Source organism: Diceros bicornis, chromosome 11 (genome assembly GCF_020826845.1).
Source record: "Diceros bicornis minor isolate mBicDic1 chromosome 11, mDicBic1.mat.cur, whole genome shotgun sequence".
Lineage (NCBI taxonomy): Eukaryota > Metazoa > Chordata > Mammalia > Perissodactyla > Rhinocerotidae > Diceros > Diceros bicornis.
Window position 1 is genome coordinate 36,953,096 of NC_080750.1, and position 19,974 is coordinate 36,973,069.

A 19,974-nucleotide genomic window follows, 5' to 3' on the forward strand; every position below is an offset into this window, starting at 1 on the left:
AGTTGGGTCCTAGAAGACATTCTCAGGTGCCACAATTCTGGATGAAGGGTAGTTTCTTTTGTTTAAATGATTCTAAAAGCTGATAAATCATCTGCCTTAAAAAAAAAATCATGATGTTCAACTAAATTAATTTATTAGAGACTAGCCACGTGTCCTTTCTTATTACTGATTCTGAACATCTGTCACAAAGCAGATTTTGTTCAGGACATTATGAACAACTGCATCATTCATGACTGGGTAAAATAAGTCTAACACCACCAGGCTACTACACCGGTGGTGACACTGTTTCCCGTAAAACGTCAACACTGAAATGCTTACTACCCATGCACATGAAATGACATGAACACAATGCTTATTCAAAGTACAGCCTAAATGTTTCTTTTCTTCTTTATCCGCTTGTAGAAAATCACCAGTCAAGGTAGCTGAGGAGTACAGCTGACGTTTCTAACCTTCTCTTCTACTTTGAAATTCTGTGAACTTCTGAACTTCCTTTAATCAGAACAAAATGGTCACATAGTCTCTCTTTAACAACAAACAAATGATTCTTTGGGTTTTTGTGTTCATTGCCTAGAAGCAATGAGACGTAAGGCTAATGCTTCAAAAGTGTTAGCTTCCTGTGCTCTCTTGAGCAGGCAGGACCCCAGTCCCCAGCCAGGCTCTGGCTCTCAGCAACCTCCAATCTCCTAAGAGAAAAGGCGAGTGTGATTCAGCCCCTCCCTCACTGAACTGCTCAGAACCAAGAACTAGGGGCTGGGTTGGGCGGGTGCCGCGGCCAGTTGGCAGCAATGTTTTCTGCAACAAGGACAAAGGGCAACAGTCAGGAAAAATATAAAATGTAATAAAAATTAGAAAAGCAAAGTCATTCTTCCAAGTAACCTCTGGAACAGAAATTTTAATGATTTTAAGACCAAGACCAAGACTGATGGAACTTGCGGGAAAAAGCTTTCCATTTAGGGTTATCACCCCAAAGAAAAGAGCACAAAGGGTCATACTGAAGTAAAAAACCAACTTTGTGTACTCAGTTTTCCCCACCTAGAATAGTGTATAAAAGCCTTAACACACTTAATTTCAACGTTAAGATGCTGGGATGCAACATTTTTATTCAATGAATGCAACATTTGGTGATATCATCTCACTCCACATTAGAGATAGTGAAGGGAAAAGAGAGGAGAGGTGAAAGAGAGGAAAAGAGAAAGCCAGAAAATGGAGGTAAGGAGAAAGACTCAAGCAGAGGTGGAAGGATGGGATGGGATGAGATGAGAGAGAGAGAGAGAGGGAGAGAGGGAGAGAGGGAGAGAGGGAGAGAGGGAGAGAGGGAGAGAGGGAGAGAGGGAGAGAGGGGGAGGGGGAGAGGGAGAGAGGGAGAGAGGGAGAGGGGGAGAGGGGGAGAGGGGGAGAGGGGGAGAGGGGGAGAGGGGGAGGGAGAGAGGGGGAGAGGGAGAGAAGGAGAGAGAGAGAGAGGGAGAGAGAGAGAGAGAGGGGGAGAGAGAGAGAGGGGGAGAGAGGGAGGGAGGGAGAGAGGGAGGGAGGGAGAGAGGGAGGGAGGGAGGGAGGGAGGGAGAGAGGGAGGGAGGGAGAGAGGGAGAAAGGGAGGGAGGGAGAGAGAGAGAGGGAGGGAGAGAGAGGGAGAAAGGTCATTTGTGGAGGAAAGAAGGAAAGGGAAGGCAGAAAGAGTGAGAAGAAAGGAGAGTGGAAAAGAAATAGCCCCCTTCATTCTGAAGTGTGAGCCCTCAGTTCTTCATGTCCTATGGTCTCTCATCCTCTGTCTGCTCGGTACAGTTGCTCACGCCTGGACTGTATGTAGCACTGTCTTCACTCTGCCCATCCAAATTCTAACCCTCCTTTCGAGGCTCACACAGCCTTTAAAGCTAGACAATTCTGTCAGGCAGCTTTCCTTGATCACTTTAGCCCAAAGGAATTCTCTTTAAACCCCTGGAACCCTCAAATAAAACTTATTTGTCACTTGTCACTGGGGCTTCATTTGGTTAGGCCACTATTCATGTGTCTACGTCTTAATTCATCAACCACACCATTGAATGTGGAGGATGGAAATTGTGTCTTTTACATCTTTGGATTCCACGGTGCTCTGCGTACTGTAGATATTCTCAATATGTATTTTTGACTGGTGAAATGCTAGCCATTGTTCATTATTTCTTTAGCTAAACAATAAAAATAAAGAGATTTAAACCTCACCTTAGGGGAAATCATTAGGATATTCATTTATAACATTGTCTTCTTTTTTAACTGACCTCGTTCTAACCACAAGTTCTTAGGGCTATAAGCATAAGTTATCTGATTGGTAAAGCAGAACTATAGAATCAAACTGTAGGAGGTTGGAAGGGACCTTAGAGACCCTTCCATCTCCCTTACTTTGTAGATGAGGGAAGACGTGGTATAATGAAAACAGCAGGAGCTTTCAGGAAAATTCTGGGCTCAAACCTGAGGTCCACCTCTTGATGGCTATGTGCTCTTGGATAATCTACTGAAGCTCTCTCTGCCTCAGGCAGCTGCATTGTTTACAAAAGTGATAATAATATCTGCCTTAAGATATGATTGTCTATAAAGGAGATGGTTCATATAAAAGCATCAAGTATAGCAAATGGCACATGGGGGGCTCAGTAAGTATTCTGCTACTAGACTGAGAGCCCCCCCCTTTTTTTTTTTTTGTGAGGACGATCAGCCCTGAGCTAACATCCATGCCAATCCTCCTCTTTTTGCTGAGGAAGACGGGCTCTGAGCTAACATTTATTAGCCAATCCTCCTCCTTTTTTTTTCCCCCTTTTTCTCCCCAAAGCCCCAGTAGATAGTTGTATGTCATAGTTGCACATCCTTCTAGTTGCTGCATGTGGGACGTGGCCTCAGCATGGCCGGACAAGCGGTGCATCGGTGCACGCCCGGGATCCGAACCCGGGCTGCCAGTAGCGGAGCGCACGCACTTAACCGCCAAGCCACGGGGCCGGCCCCGTAGACTGAGAGCCCTTTAAGTGCAGGGAGTAAGTTCTATTTAGCTTTGATTTTCTGATGTCTGAAATATAGATTCTTAAGTCTTTCTTGAATGAGGAAACAGAGAATCAGACCTCAAGTGAGACTTCCTGAAAGCCAAGCAGAATTAGAGTCTGGGTTGGGTTTTAAAGATCACCTAGACCAGTGGTTCTCAAAGACTGGTGTGAGGACTCCAGGGTGTCCCCAAGACCCTTTCCAGGAGTCTGCCAGGTCTTCCTTTTTCCAACTACGTATCTGAGTGAGGCTGAATTTTTTTCATATACTTTGACCAAAACAACCTATTATAACAGACTGAATATAAGAAGCAGAGAAGACAATACAGCAGTCTTCATTTAAGCCAGATTGAAGGGATTTACAAAAACGAAAAACAATGCCACTATTTTTTTTTTGTTTTGGAAAAATATAGTTGTTTTCCATAAAAATATTTATGCTATGTTATGTTTATGTTATTTATATAATACATAATAGGTTATTTTTAGTTTAAAATGAATCGATAAATCAATATTTAAAAAAATTTGTTTTAATTTCTGATACAGGTAAACACCAATAGTTATAACTTATATAAACAAAAGCTCTTTGGGGTCCTCAATGATTTTAAGAGCATAAAGGGGGTCCTGAGAACAAAAAGTTTGTCAACTGTTGATCTGGTTCAATTCCCTCATTCTGCAAAAGGGAAATGAAAGCTTAGTGACATTAACTTGCTCTCTTGACAACATGAAGCTCATTAGCAGCAAAGTTAGGGACTAAGCCCCAGGTCTTCAGCAACTGAGCTCTTAAATATTAGGGGAAAAAAAAGGAAGAAAAACAGATTTAGAGAAATAATTCAAACTTTGAACCAAAATTCTAGTTTTTCTAAGAACATTTTATGTCCCATTTGTGTTCTTTATACATTGGGCATATTCTCACCTATTTTAAAAAATAACTCATATGAAAGATGATATATGATTGGTCAGTAAAGATTCCAAATATATACAGTCTCTGAAACCACCTAATGAAACCAGTATTAGCTCCAAAGGTCCACTCTGTAATTTTCTGAAAACCAAGTTCCACAGTCAAATGTACAAGCTTTGATGTAGCTGACAAGTTCTGAGTTTTGGACTGAGAGATATATGGGTTCAAAACTTTAAGGCTTTGTCTCCTCATCTTTAAAAGAGAGATAATAAATTCCCACCTCACAGAGTTATGAGGATTAAATAGGATAATGTATTGGAGATAGCGGATAGGGTAACGTCTTCTACAAGCTTTCAGTATCAGCTCATAATCCTTCAAATTCTGCCTCTAAACTACTTGATTATTTACCACTTCTGCACTCCAGTATCCCTGTAAATGGGGGGTGTTATGGCTTGTTTGTGTCCCCCACAAATTCATATGTTGAAACCCTAACCCCCAATGTGATGGTATTAGGAGGTGGGGCCTTTGGGAGATATTTAGGGTTAGATGAGGTCATGAGGGTGTGGCCCCATGATGGGATTAGTGTCCTTGTAAGAAGAAGAGACACCAGAGCTTCCTCTCCTTGTCATGTGAGGACACAGTGAAAAGGCCCCAGCTGCAAGCCAGGAAGAGGGTCTTCACCAGAACCTGACCATACTGGCATCCTGATCTTGGACTTGCAGACCCCAGAACTGTGAGAAATAAATATCCGTTGTTTAAGCCGCCCAGCCTGTGGTATTTTCTTATAGTAGCCTGAGGTGACAAAGACAGAGAGGAATATCGTACCTGTAGCAAAAAGGAAATTAGGAGTTTATAAACTACTTATTCCATTAAGTCTTTTGAGGTAGTGTCTATTTTAAGATGCAGGGGCACCAATGACGGGCCAAGAGAGACAATGGCTTCTATACCTGTAAATATGTACATTGGCTAGGACAACACTCCTACTGCAGCCCTAACAATCCAGATACACAGATGAGCTTTAACAAGGAGGCTGAGGGTCTCCAATATGACCTTCTTTTTTTTTTGTTTCTGTCCTTTCTCCACTTGTTTCTTTCAGAAAAGTATCAATCCCATGACCCAAGAAAAATTAAATAACCTCTTCAGAGCCCTCCAAATACAACCTTATTAAAATAGCTTAGGATTCACAGGTGGAGTGAGGGATATAAAACCAAAATCATCTCTCATGTGTGATATAATAAAAATGGATAATCAAGTGGCTCAGTTTTGGTTCTAGAAGTGTCTAAAGACACAAGTTCAGAAAACACTTTATATATCAAGACACATGCAAGTGTGTTCTCCTTCAATCCAGAGGGGCACCATCAAAGCTACCATCTTTGTGTCCTATGACCTGTGTCAAGGGAGGAAGTCTGGAGCCCTCCTTCGTTTTGTAATTGATTAATCCATTCCTTGCCACCTGCCCAATCTTGCAATATAATCACTGCATCAAAATTAATTTTTCTATCAATTTTTCAATAAAGAAATTCACTCCAGTGACTTTACTTTGTTTTGATAAGAAGAGTATTTTTAGCTGAAGAGACCAAAGTCCTTCAACACATTAACTGAAATAAAAAGCAACACGCTAACATTAGCCACACTAAGCCTCTTAAAGATAACATAAGATCTTAAACTGGTTTTGACTTTTATTCAAAACGAAAAATAGCTCCCTCTAGTTAGCCAGAGTAAAGCTTGGACATATTTCTTGCATCATTACTGCTCCATGTGATCCCAATATAGTTATATACAGCTTAAACAGTCATTCCTTTTGCAGTCTCTTATTTGTTTTGCTTTAATTTCATACTATACTGGCAATTACCCAGCTTCTTTAACTACTTTGTTTTGTCAAGTACACTACAAGGAACACCATGCAAGAAACATTAACATACAGCCGTGTTCTAGAAGTAAAACTTAAAGAACTCTACAAAAATGAATCCTTTTCATTAAGTTCACATGCTAAGCCTTAAATGCATTGTAGGCTAAACTCACATCAAGAATCTTGCTTCTGGGGGGCTGGCCCCGTGACCTAGCAGTTAGGTGCGCATGTTCCATTGCTGGTGGCCCGGGTTCAGATCCCGGGCGCGCACTGACACACCACTTGTCAGGCCATGCTGTGGCGTCCCATATAAAGTGGAGGAAGATGGGCATGGATGTTACCTCAGGGCCAGTCTTCCTCATCAAAAAGAGGAGGATTGGCATGGATGTTAACTCAGGGCTGATCTTCCTCTCACACAACACACAGAAGAAATAAATAAATATTAAAAAAAAAAAAAAAAAGAATCTTGCTTCTGACCCTTGTGCTAAAAAAGTACTCATTAACAAACTGGAAACAGTCACTGAGTGCCAATTATGTAGAAAGCCTTTTGCTAGATGTTATGGAAAATTTTAAAAAGTATACTGTCTGTACTCTAGGAATTTACAGGATATCTGCAGTGAAAACGTATATAAAACACAAAAAGCACCGAATGATTGATACAGAAAAAAAGCGGTATAGAAAAAAGAGTTTGGGGGGAAAAAGTCACTCTTGACTTTGATGGTAAGAGAAGTTATCAAAGAGGTAGCATCCTTTGGGTTGGGCTTGAGGGTGGGAAAAGGAAAATATTAGGAGCAAAGGCATAGTAGGGGAAAGACAGGACTAAGGGAAGGGAAAGGTTAATTTGGCTGGCACAGAGTTTATGCAGAGAAGCAGCAAGAAATAATGCGGAAAATAACATTTTAAAATTAATTAGTTCATCAAGCACTTACTAATGCCAGACGGTACTGTAGGTGCTGGTGATGCAAAGGTAATCCAGACAGGCCAGGTTCCTGCCTCTCTGAGCCTATGTTATGGGGGCAGGAGACCTGCTACGAAGAAAATAAACATGATATGGTGGGGAGGGACTGAGTGGAGAGGTCTACTCTAGATCTGGTGGTGGTCAGGCAAAATCTGTCTGAATGAGGAATACTCTGAGCTGAGACAAGAAGGTGAGAGAGAACCATCCTCCTGCCCAGAGCGAACAGCCAGTGTAAAGGGCCTGAGTCAAGAATGAGTTGGATCCTTCAAAGCACCAAAAGAAGGTCAATGTGGCTAACCAAGTGTGCTAGCAAATCCTTGGAGAGAATTTATTCAAGGTGCACGCTACTATTTCAAATACCACTTTTTTGTGGTTGTATACAAGGATGATGATATGTTTCCTGAGCCACACTCCCTGGGGATACAGTGGGTGGGATTTCTTCACAACACTGCCTTCACTTTTCCCACGATCCAGAGTGTGAGCTCCATGTTTTGTTCACTGTCGTATTCCCAGTGCCTAGAACAGTGCTTTGCATACTGAAGTTGCTCAAGAAACATGTGTTGAATGAATGCACTGAATGAATATCGCTTACCTCCTTCTCTCGAGAGTGGTCCAAGATGAGAGGCAGGGTTTGACAAAAAGGAAGACAGGTCCAGAAGCAAGTTAGAAAGTCTACCTAAGGTTCTAGCTGTAAATCAAAACTCCTCCTTCTGTGTCCTCATCTTTCCCAGGTGAGGGCAGTCCCCGTTCCTTCCATGCTCATTTCAGGAACATTTCTTGATGTGAGCAGTAACTCAGAAACAGCATCCACAGCCAAGTTACCCATTTCTTCATGGACTTCCCTCCTCACAATTCCTCTGATGAAATGTCTGAAAGTAATTTTTTACTCCAACTCTACTTGTCACTATGCTACGTTGAGAAAGGGGAAGAAATACTGTTTAAATGAGGAGAGAAAAAAGAAGGGAAGGAAATACCTCTTGTTTTGGGGACTGTGCCTACCCTTCCTCTGCCCCATATAAGACTGAATGGTTATTTTTCGCTCATAGCTTATAAAATCTCCTCAGGCCCCACTGCACCTTCCCCTGGAGTTCCCTCTGCCTAGCCTCTTTCAGGTGACAAGATGTCCTCTATACCCTACCTTTATGCAAAAGAAAGATAATTCCATTCTGCAATGCTTCTGCGCTTGCAGACAAGGACTAACCATTTTCTATTTGTGACATTGTTTTTCTTTATTCAGGAGTCTCAAACTCACCCATCTACAGGGGCCACGCATGTGTGAAGAGGGCCAGATGCAAAACAACAGGCAGCAGGGGGAACTCTGGTGAGCCAGGCAGCACATGCACCACCTCAAGGGGAAGCTGTGACTCCTGTCCAACAAACAAAACGCTCAGACCACTCTGCAGACCTTGGTCCTCTGGCTGCTGGTACAGGGCCTGGGTTTTTGCAGGGTCCAATGGAGAGATAAGGCACAGAAGGAGGATTTTTCTTTCTTTTAAAGTTTATTCCCTCACACTGAGTCAGAAGTAAAAAAAAAAAAAAATGGAAATCTCAGAAGGCTGCCGGTTTTTCAATAACAGGAAAAGAGGTGTAGGTGTAAGGGTGTGTGTGTGAAAGAGAGAGAGAGACAGAGAGAGACAGGGGTGGGCAGGAGGAGGGAAGGAGATGAGGAGGGAAGGAAGTGAGAGAGTGGGGCAGGGAGAGGAAAGGGGAGGAGGTCAGAAACTAGAAACTACAGAAGACACAGAGGCTGGGGATACAGGCGAGAAAGCACACACAGTGAAGGGGCAGCTGACCCAGGATCATCCTATTTCCCTGGCTCCTCTCATCAGAATTCCTGTCCCTCATCCGTCACTGGCGCTAACCCTGCTGGAGCAAGGGTCCAGGCAAGGAAGTCACCTCTAGTGGCTCCAGAATATCAACCACCCCTACTCTGGAGGGGAGGGCGGGGCATGCCACATTATAACTCCAACCGCCCTTGGCCTCCATGAGGACACTCTGATCCCAGCCTGAACAACAGTGACACAGCCTTGAAACAGGCAGCCCGCATGTGAGCCAGGCCTACTGGCGCTTTAGGACCTTAGGTGCAGAGGGATCTTAAGGGCACCGTCCTGTTGGCAGAGTCCCCCGGGAGAGCCCCTCACTAAGGACAACTGGACTGTGGCCACACAGTGATCCCCCACTGGGGACACGACAGGGACGGGCAGCACTCCATGAAAACACGACATGAAATGACTGGCAACTGAGTCCTATACTTTTCTACTGGTGCTGCCATCACACAACCAGTGCTTAACGCAGAGGACAGTGTGGTTTGAACTCACCTTCCGTCACTAACAAGCAGAGGCAAACGCCTTCCCTCCTGGAGACACACTCAGAGCACACACGCAGAGGGGCTCGGAAAGTGGCACTAAGACTTAAACTACCTAACTCTTTCTCTTGGTCTTACCAACAGCCTCTGAGCCAAAATAATAAAAGGTTCAGAACTACAAAGACAGTGAAAGATCACTCAAAAAAAATTTTTTTTTTGGGGGTGAGGAAGATTAGCTCTGAGCTAACATCTGTTGCCAATCCTCCTCTTTTTGCTGAGGAAGATTGGCCCCGGTCTAACATCCGCGCCCATCTTCCCCTACTTTATATGTGGGACACCTGCCACAGCATGGCTTGATAAGCAGTGTGTAGGTCCATGCCCAGGATCTGAACCTGCGAACCCTGGGTCGCCAAAGCAGAGTGTGCGAACTTAACCACTACGCCACTGGGCTGGGCCCCCCAAAACATTTTTTATTGGGCTAATACTTGAGATAATATAAACATGCTTTTAAGCATACTTTTAATTCTATTGGCCAAGACTTAAAAGAGAATATAACACTGAACCTTCATTTCAGAAATTAAAAAGAAAAAAAACAATGAAGAAATTTCATTACAAGCTTAAATGGGAGTTTTAATATGTGTACAGAACTGATAAGAAATTTGAATACTTGCAGGGATCTGCAGCAATATATGATAAGCTGTTTCAAGGTAAAATTGAATAATTAATCATTTAATACATATTTGAAAAGTTTTGAGCTTATAATAAGAAAAGTTCTAGGCTAATTTAAAATATTAACTCATATCTTCACCCTAATGTTTAACAAAAAATTGGACAGAATATTTTCCTTAATTATTCCCTACTTCCCACCTTTCCTCCAACTCCAATAATGCCAGTACACGGCTGAAGCATAAAGTCTTTGGAAACTTTAAGATCCGTTTCACAGTTGAAGATGAACACAAATAATCAGCTATTAAAGTTTTGTTCCCTGTTTTACATAGAGCAATGTCTCTATTCATGAAAATGATGCATCCCCATGTCACACTGCTTTATTATAATCTTTGTCCTCTTAATTAGCAATAACTTAGAAAGCTCCTTCTAGACTGATTACAGTCATGGGTTGCTTAACCACTGGGATAGGTTCTGAGAAATGCATTGTTAGGTGCTTTTGTCATCGTGTGAACATCAGAGAGTACTTACACACACCTAGATGGGATAGCCTACTCCACACCCAGGCTGTATGGTATTAATCTTACGGGACCACCGTCGTATATGCGGTCCGTCATTGACCGAAACGTCGTTATTCAGTACGTGACTAAAAGATTGTGTGATGTATTTGTTCTATAATTCATTTACTCAGCTAATATTTATGGAGTACCTACTATGCCTTGGACACAATGCCAGGTGCTGGATATTAAAAAATGATTAAGACAAAGTCCATGATTTCAGTGAGGCGGTGAGGAGGTACCAGTGAAAAAAAGGAAGGATAAAGACGTCTAAAAAAGAGCTGCCAGTGCAGTTGAGGGGTGATCTAAAACAGCTGAGAGTTGCTGGCAGAGCCAGGGAGGATCACATCAGTGCATTCTACCCTCAGCAGAGTGGCATACACTACTCACTAGCACAAAATGCCAGATCCTTCCTTCCCTTTGGTGGAAGGGTATAGAAGTACAGGCACTGGCTGAGGGAAAGAGTAGCAACATGTTCAAAAGATAAGAATGTGCAAGGTGTTGGCAGGCAATGGGTAAGGCCTGCTTGGAGCTTTCCACTTCATGTCTCACTGGGATTCCAACAGCATTTAACATTGGCAGCCGTATTTTCCTTCCTGAGTGACATAACACTCTCCGGTCCTTCATCCTTTAACCACCACCTCTAAAATAAGTTCAAAATTTGTATCTTCAGCTGGGACCTCTCTTTAAGCTTCTGACCTATATAAATAGCTGCCGATTTAACATCTCCTCTGGGATAATGTTTCAAAGGCAATTCAATCTTAACATTTTTAAAATTGGCCTCCTACTCTCCCTTCCTCTTCCCTTCCAAGCCCTGGTCCTCTACTCTGGCTCCCTATCCCAGTGAGTGGCACCAAATCCTACCTGGCACTTAAGGCAGAGGCCTGGAAATCATCCTAGACATCTTCTTCTTCCTCCTCTCCACTCTCTACCAGAATCCAACCACCAACAATTCCTGTTGATTTTGCCTTTCAACATCTTTGTACTTTTCTCCACATCCATCACTACACTGTCTTGCATTCAGTTCGATCCTGCTTTTGGGCCTTTGCACATGCTGGTCCTTCAGCCTGGAACAGTTTTCCTTCTCCTATATTTTCTTAGCCTGGTTGATATTAGGTTAATCAATCCCAGGGAAGCCTGTCCTGAATAGATCAGTACTTCCCATTAACTGCTCCCAAAGCACTTTTCCTTTCAATACTTATCACAATTATAATTTTAGGATTCTTTGATTAATTTCTGTCTCCCTCCATTAGACTGTCTGAGACAGGGAATGTACCTTTTTCTCCTCACTATTCTAAAAATGTTGCTTAGAACATTGACGACAGTTAGTAAATATTCCTTGAATAAATGCAGGATGAAGCAAGCATATGCATTCAGACTTCAGTTGCATGCCATCTTCTGTAACTTAGTACTTTCCCTAAAAAAGGCAGGGTCTATCATAGTACCCTGTGACAGAGATACCAATAAGCTTTATATCATTTCCAAATGTTTCTTGGGAGTAGACCCCCACCTTTAAAAAAGTGCAGCTCCACTCTACTCTTTCTAGTTGAGAGGAAATCTAGAGGAGTCTAGGTTGTGGTTGAGGTCAAAAGTTTTAAGAACAGAGAAAAAATTTTTATTCTAATAATTACATAATATCCTAGCACTTAGCTACGTATAATATTAGAAAGCAAATTTTTTCCATTTTATCTCTATTAATATTTTCTAGAACAGACAAATGCATACAAAGCTTACATGACCTTTTCTTCTTTTTTTTTTTGTTTCTTATTTCTTTCTAAAACTCTTTAATGACATTAATTTTTCTAGGCTTCAAATATAAGGTGCTTTACTTATCTTCATTTTTTAAAAAGGATTCTTACAATTTTGCACTTTATTTGGAACTCGTACACTTGGATGTTCACACACAATTAAAAATGTATAGATGACACCAAAAGCATAGGCAGCAAAAGAAAAAAACAGGTAAACTGGATTTAAAATTTAAAACCTTAATTTTAAAAGTACATCAAAAGACACTATCAAGAGAGTGAAAAGACAACCTACAGAACGGCAGAAAATATTTACAAATCATGTATCTGATACGGGTTTGATATCCAGAATATATAAACAATTCCTACAACTAAAGAACAAAAAGATAAACAAACCCAAGTAAAAATGGGCAAAGGACTTGAATGGACATTTCTCCAAAGAAGATATACAAATAGCCAATAAGCCTGTGAAAAGATGCCCAACATCATTGGTCATTAGGGAAATGCAAATCAAAACCACAATGAGATACCACTTCACATCTACTAAGAGATAAGTCAGACAGAGAAAGACAATAAATACTGTATTATATCACTTACATGTGAAATCTAAAAAAGCCTAACTCACAAAAACAGAGAATACAATGGTGGTTACCTGGGGCGGGTGGGGGGATGGGGGAATAGGAGAGAGGTTGTTTGAGGGTACAAACTTACAACTAGGAGACAAATAAGTCCTGGAGATCTAATGCACAGTATAGTGAATATGAACAACAATGTTGTATCATAATCATCAAACTTGCTAAGAGACTAGATCTTAACTGCTTTCACCACAAAAAAGAAATCATAATTTTGTGACTGATGGAGGTGCTAACTATTGCTACAATGGCAATCATATCACAATATAAAAACGTATCAAATCAACATGTTGTACACCTTCAATTTCCACAATGTTATATGTCATACATATTTCAATTAAACACAAACAAAAAACCCCAAACCACTTCACATCTACTAGTATAGCTATTTAAAAAAACCTCAAAAAACAAACAAAATAAGTGTTAGCCAGGATGTGGTGAAACTGGAACTCTTGTTACTCTTGTGACTCTTGTTACATTGCTGGTGGGAATGTGAAATGGTGCAACTGCTGTGGAAAACACTTTGGTGGTTCCTCAAAACTTAAACATAGAATTACCATAGCAACTCCACTCCTAGGTATATACCCCAAAGAAATGAAAGAGGGACTCAAACAGATACTTACACACAAATGTTTATAGCAGTATTATTCATCTATAGCCAAAGGTGGAAATAACCCAGTGTCCATCAACAGACGAATGGATAAACAAAATGTAGTCAATTCTCTTTATTTGGTAAGAATCAATAAAGTAGTTAAATTCTATCAAGTTGCAGTGAACACTGAAGTAGCAAATAACTGAACTGCTCCTCCTAGGGGAAATACAGAGTTAGAGTCTCCAGAACCACTGGTCATAACATTTTCATCAACTGATTTATACATAATCTTGTTTTATGTGTATTTCTATTTAAAGACATCTTATTCATATATATTGTTGGTTCATTAACACGAACTCAGGCCAACACATGCCTGAAAGAAGCTTACCTAACACCTGTATTTTTTCCCTTGGGTACCTCACAGCCTTTGCACTTAGGAACACTAGACAGCACTTGAGCGCTATGCGTGGGAGTCATTTTAAACAGTGCAATCACCAACAAAAAGCACAATAATGCAAGAAACGTGGCACTAAATAGACCATGAAAAGGACACTTGTTTGCGGTCTGAGAGCCGGAACAAGAAGGCAGAGAGTCTCCCCTGAAATTTATAAGCTGGGCGACTCAAGTTTACTGCCGCTGTGCACACGTCTGAGAATGACCACGAAAGTGCTGCAAGTATGGACTCCGGGGTCACAAATAAAGGTAGCCAGTAGGCCAATTCACCAACGTGGAATCTTCAGACAGTGAGGATCGATTCTATACACATACAATGGAATATTATTCAGCCATAAAATGAAATTCTGATACACGCTATACTATGGATGAACATTGAAAACACTACGCTAAGTGAAATAAGCTAGACACAAGAGGACTCAGATTGTATGATTCTACTTACATGAAATATCCAGAATGGGCAAATTCACAGACTAGCCATTATCTGGGGTTTGAAGGAGGGGAGATTGTGGACTTATTGCTTAATGGGCTCAGTTTCTGTTTGGGATGATGAAAAAGTACTGGAGATGGATAGTGTTGATCGTTGTACACCCATGTGGATGCAATTAATGGCACTGAATTGTATACTTAAAAATGGTTAAAATGGAAAATTTTATGTTATATATATTTTATGACAAAAAGTTAACAGATACACTAAATAAGATTAAATGGATCATTTTAATCTGTTAAAACAAAATCAAAGAGAGACACAGTGGAAGGCACTAAAGGAGATTCTTAATTACCCATACTTTCTTTTAAAACAAAGACCCTCCTTAATACATTGTTCTTTTGGTTTATAGACCATATTTAAAAGCAGGCTTACTATGTAATAATATCAACTGATTATTGAGAAAAAAAGTAAATTAAAATGTGCATGTCAGTTGGTTGGCCACACTTCATGCTTTTGGTGAAAATTTATGCAGTCGAATTATTCGTTCTAATTTCCAAAAGAAGGGTCATCCTGAGAACCAACAACTGATGTCCCTAATTTATCTTCAGATAAAATTGTCTTTGCAATACATCATATTTGGGTGAACTGGTACTCTTAGGTAAATTATTACTGATACTATTTAGTATCTTGGCACTATGTGCCCACTTTTAATCTTTTGTACTGCTTCTCTTTCTTTTATCACCAATCTATTTCTCATCTTCCTTCCCTACTGAAAACTCCTATTTTCATATCTCTAGAGAGAGCCATCTGTTAGAATGTGGCTGTGGTTACTATTGTAATTCAAATGTTCCTTTTTATTTTAAGTATTTCTTGACCCAACAATTACAAAAAAGCACCGCTGGATATAAACAAACGAAATGTGCTAATGTGGAACGCAAACAGTATTAAAATGTAAACTTATAAGAAGGGAACTCATGGCCAAAGAAAAATCTATTATAATTCTTTCAATTTTTTTAAATGCATCATAAAACTAAAAATCTTTCACTACAGAATAACATTTTGGCTTCTTCTATGATTGCAAAGAAGGGTAATTATGATGGTCATGAAAACACACTGAGCAGCTGTATACTGTTAACAAAAGAACCATTATATGAATGCGCGCAAAAACTGGCACTTTACATACTCACATTTCCTAGAAATTAGATAGTCTTCCCAACTGGAGTAGATACCAAAAGAGACTGTTTTCTATTAATTGTGGCTTTGTACCAGTAAAGTTTTTGGAGCCAATTGGATCATCTTTCTTTTGGGACAATTCCCACATACTATTATGAGAGATCTATATATACTGATTTATATATGCTCAGATGCGTGCATTATCATTTTGTAAAAATTAACTTTTAGGTTCTCAACCCATAGGCTTTTTTTTTTTTTAATTTATTTATTTTTTTTCCCTCCAAAGCCCCAGTGGATAATTGTATGTCACAGCTGCACATCCTTCTAGTTGTTGCATGTGGGACGTGGCCTCAGCATGGCCGGAGAAGCGGTGCGTTGGTGCGCGTCCGGGATCCGAACCCAGACCGCCAGCAGCGGAGCGCGAGCACCTAACTGCTAAGCCACGGGGCCGGCCCCTCAACCGATAGGTTTTTAACTCTTAAAAAATGCTAATATTGGTGGATTACTTCACAAATGTACATCTGTTTAGAAATCATAAAAAAGCATAACGAATAACTCTGCAGTTTATTTTATGAAGGCTAATTAATAGGTACTTACTCATTAAAGACTAGGTCTGGCGCAAAATAGAGAAATTGGCTGTTCGTATGTTTGTACGATCTCCAGCTCAAGGCAAATGATGATAGACACATCCAAGAATACTGGATTAGGGTAATTTGGTCCTCAAGAGGCAAGTTTTTAAATCCTGAAGAACAGAACAATTAATCACAGAAATACACTTAGCATTTAAATACATTCCAGGAAGAAGCTGCTTAAGTCAACCCCAAACAGCCACCTTTCTCTAATAACTCAAATCAATTCCACAGGCATTTATGGAGCAACCACCATGGGCCTAGCCCTCTTCAACATTTCATTTTAGATTCATTCTAAATTCTCAATGAGGGTGAACTGCCAGGGCAATTAAACTGCGGAGTCCAGGGAGTTTCATTGTGGATGATGGTCTAAAACCCTTGGTGAGACTGAAAGAATTTGTGTTAACGTGTGAAACTTGCTTCATCCTACTCACAATGAATAATTAAAATAAAGGGTAATTTAATAACTGTGAACACTTGCATATCTGCACTAGTGGTGGAAGATTTTACTTTTCATGAGTTTACAGTGGTTTAAAAAGTATTATTCCTTGCTTCCCATATTTGAGGATAATACCAGACTTCAACAAAGTTCTGAAGTATAATAAACATCCTTAGCACCTGTCCTTCCACTCCCACAGTCTTCCTTCTCAAGCCCTTCTTCTGTTCCTTTTCTCCCCCACCTACATTCCCTGTGGCATCAAGGAATTCTTCATTTGTATCATTTCACCTGGACGAGCTCCTCTTCAGAGAATCAGTCATCGGAGCCTTCCCCAATCTTTATGGGGAGAGTCAAGATGGCTGCTGGTTGACCATAGGGAATCTAAGAAACTGCTTTGGATTAATGAACTGGGACAATGTCATAGCAATTCTAAGTGATGTTTATGTAGATTAATAGGAGTCTTATTAATAAAATTCAATAGCATAAAAAATGACTAAAGTAGGAATTTCAAGGACAATTTAAAGGATGCTTGGGGGTAAAATGATATTATCAGAAAGAAGAGTCTTTCAGGGTCTTAGACAACTTACTTGACAGGTCTCGGTTTACCTGGTCTATGCTTAGATTAGTCCTGGTTATGAGCTGCTAATAATGGGCTCAGTTTGTGCTTTCACAAACAGAATGTATTTTCCCTTATTAATATTTTTGGGATAAAATTTCCCATTTCAATCATCAACATAAGAAATGTATGTTATATTAATAATAGAACTCTTAACCTTAACTTCTCAGGAGAAATGAGCACATTAACCAGAGTTTTCTTAAACACTCGATTAAGGATATCAATTTAAAAATTTGACATCAGGATTTAATAGAAAGCTTACTCCAATTGCACTGTTGGATATGGCAAAATTTGTTGCCCTGACTTGTCTAGATCAAGATGCAGACCGTGAAAGGAGAGGCAATCCTACCTGGAATTACCTTTGCCCACTTCACGACTTGAATCATCTGTTTGCCTGCTAAACGGTTTAGTGTGGAAAGCAGATTTTCGGCTGTATCTGGTTTTGAGTTGTCATAGCCTGCATACACAATTTCGGGTTCGATGTTTTCAAGGATCATAGCGGGGGAAGGTGTGAGTGCTCGTGAAATTGTGGAGAGCTGAGGAACCAGTGCTGTGTTGACTGAGGGCTCTTTTGCCGGAGCGATGTAGGTTGTCCCTTCCTCGGGGCTCTGTGGGGGTGGAGGTGGGGGTGGGGGCTGTTGCTGCTGTGTCTGTTCCTCATGAATCCCTTTTAACTTTCCCAACTTCTTTGACTTTCGAGCTGTAAAAAAATTATAAATGATAAAAGCAAATTAAAATTATGTTTGGGATACACTACATGAGGTAAATTACAATCAAACATTGACTTACTTTGGTTAAAGCATACTTTTCCTCTTAAGATAACTTGTTATACTAATAGGAACAAGTACCTTTTCAATATTTTGCTAATACCAGGCACTGTCCTAAATGCTTTATATAAATTAACCAACTTAAGAATTTCATGAGTAGGTACTATTATGATTCTCATTTTATAATGAAGAAACAGAGACCAGAGGGTTAAAAATATGTCCAAGATCACACAGCTAGTATATGTAAAATAGAGATACGAGTTCAGAGGAAGGATAAATTACTTCATAGGCTAATAAGTTACATATGCCTCAACTAAATCTTACATAAGCCAACGATTCCCACTTATTATCCACCAAAGAGTTGCCAACAGTGGTCTCTGCTCCTCCTAATTAGCTTTGCTTGGCCTCTTTACTAGTTCTTCTTTGGTGCTTCTCTACCACTTACTCTTCCTATTGTGGTCCATGGGCAATTGCTTGTGTCCATAGTTATTTTGTGCAAATGCTGCTAGCCCTATGTCCCTAGCTATATTGTGAACGACTGAAACACAAAGATTGGGTGTTCCTCCTCTTTTATAGCCCCCATGGCAACTTGGTAAATGCTACACCTAGAGAAAGTGATTTACAGTTCCACTGAATGAACGAGAGAGCAATCAACCCCAAAGCAAGGCAACAAAAGGAAAGAAATTAAACATTTGGATGATCCCAAATTGGAGAACTAATTAGTAAATGTACATGAATTAATGCTACAAAGAAATTCAGGTGTACGTTACACCAATACACACATATCCAATCCTTAAAAATCTGTCCCATTATTTATTTTTTATATAAATAAACAACTTACATATCACATAGCCTGGAACTAAAAATATCATAATACTACATAGGAATCCCACTTTAGATTTGTAGGAGAACATATTATGCGCAAGTGACCATGTGTTCTGATTCACCCAGAACAGTCCTGATTAATGCTTGTTTTCTCAGCATGATTATCAAGTGCCCTGTTTACTCCTAAAAGTGCTACATATTGGACAATAAATAACGTGGTTATCTTAATTAATACTAAAGAAACATTATTAACTTTAATAGCAATTGCTTTCTTTCACATTTCTCTCAAGTGTTCTTAAAATAGAGAATGCGAAATGAAAGAATGTGGAGGTGGAAGGTCGATGGGAAGATTGGTGGGTGGATGGCAGGTGGGTGGGGTGGATGGGTAGATGGATAGATAACTGGGAAGATGGATGAATGAACGAACAGATAAAAAGAAAAGAAAGTTTAGAACCGAGCTTAGAGCTATGATAATAACTTACTTTGCAATTGTAAGGTTTTCAATTTTATTAAAGAATTTATTTAAATATTCTTGAAGAACCAGACACCTTCTACTTAGTTCTATCATGTGTGAGGAACTCCGAAGACACAAATTTAACATAGAGTAGGGCCGTGCCACACTAATTAATTTGATTTTAAAAATAACCACCCATTGGGCCGGCCCCGTGGCTTAGTGGTTAAGTGCGCACACTCCACTGCTGGCGGCCCGGGTTCTGATCCCGGGCGCGCACCAATGCACCGCTTCTCCGGCCATGCTGAGACCTCATCCCACATGCAGCAACTAGAAGGATATGCAACTATGACATATAACTATCTACTGGGGCTTTGGGGAATAAAAAAAGGAGGAGGACTGGCAATAGATGTTAGCTCAGAGCCGGTCTTCCTCAGCAAAAAGAGCAGGATTAGCATGGATGTTAGCTCAGGGCTGATCTTCCTCACACACACACAAAAATAAAAATAAATAAATAAATAAATAACCACCCAGGTTTATAATTGTGGCCATTAATATTTACCACATTCATCACAGAAACATTTACGGATTCAGACAAAAGACAAGCCGCTATGCAGCAATAGATATATCTGCCACACATTCACTAAATACTGGAACCGGGCTTAAAAGGTGAACCAGCTATAATTCCTACGTTTAAGGAGTTTAAAATTAGCAAAACAATTTTAAAATTTCAGTCATTTCAAATCATTTCATTTCTTCATATACTGCTTCTTTCAATAAAAGATTTGTAGCAGAAAGATTTGATTTTTAGAATTGTTTCAATGAAAAGCAAATGCATCATATTCATGTATGCTAACGGGAAGCTGCGATGAAGTCCCGCCCAGTAGTGCTGAGCTTACAGTAGGTAACTAAGATGCTTCTGATGAATGCATGAGTGAACAAAAGAAAAAATAATCCGCAAAATGCCTCCCAAACTAGACAAACAGGGAAGGA

At 40.2% G+C, this 19,974-nt stretch overlaps 1 protein-coding gene across 1 annotated transcript in view; it reads right to left on the reverse strand.

The window, feature by feature from the left end:
* Positions 1 to 19,974, reverse strand: part of NR3C2 (nuclear receptor subfamily 3 group C member 2) — a 326,353-nt gene that overhangs the window by 50,336 nt on the left and 256,043 nt on the right. The window contains exons 5-6 of the mRNA XM_058550170.1: positions 17,288 to 17,638; positions 15,852 to 15,996 (exon numbers count right to left, since the gene is read on the reverse strand). Of these exons, the coding sequence (XP_058406153.1) occupies positions 15,852 to 15,996; positions 17,288 to 17,638 (496 nt within the window). The remainder of the gene's footprint in view (positions 1 to 15,851; positions 15,997 to 17,287; positions 17,639 to 19,974) is intronic.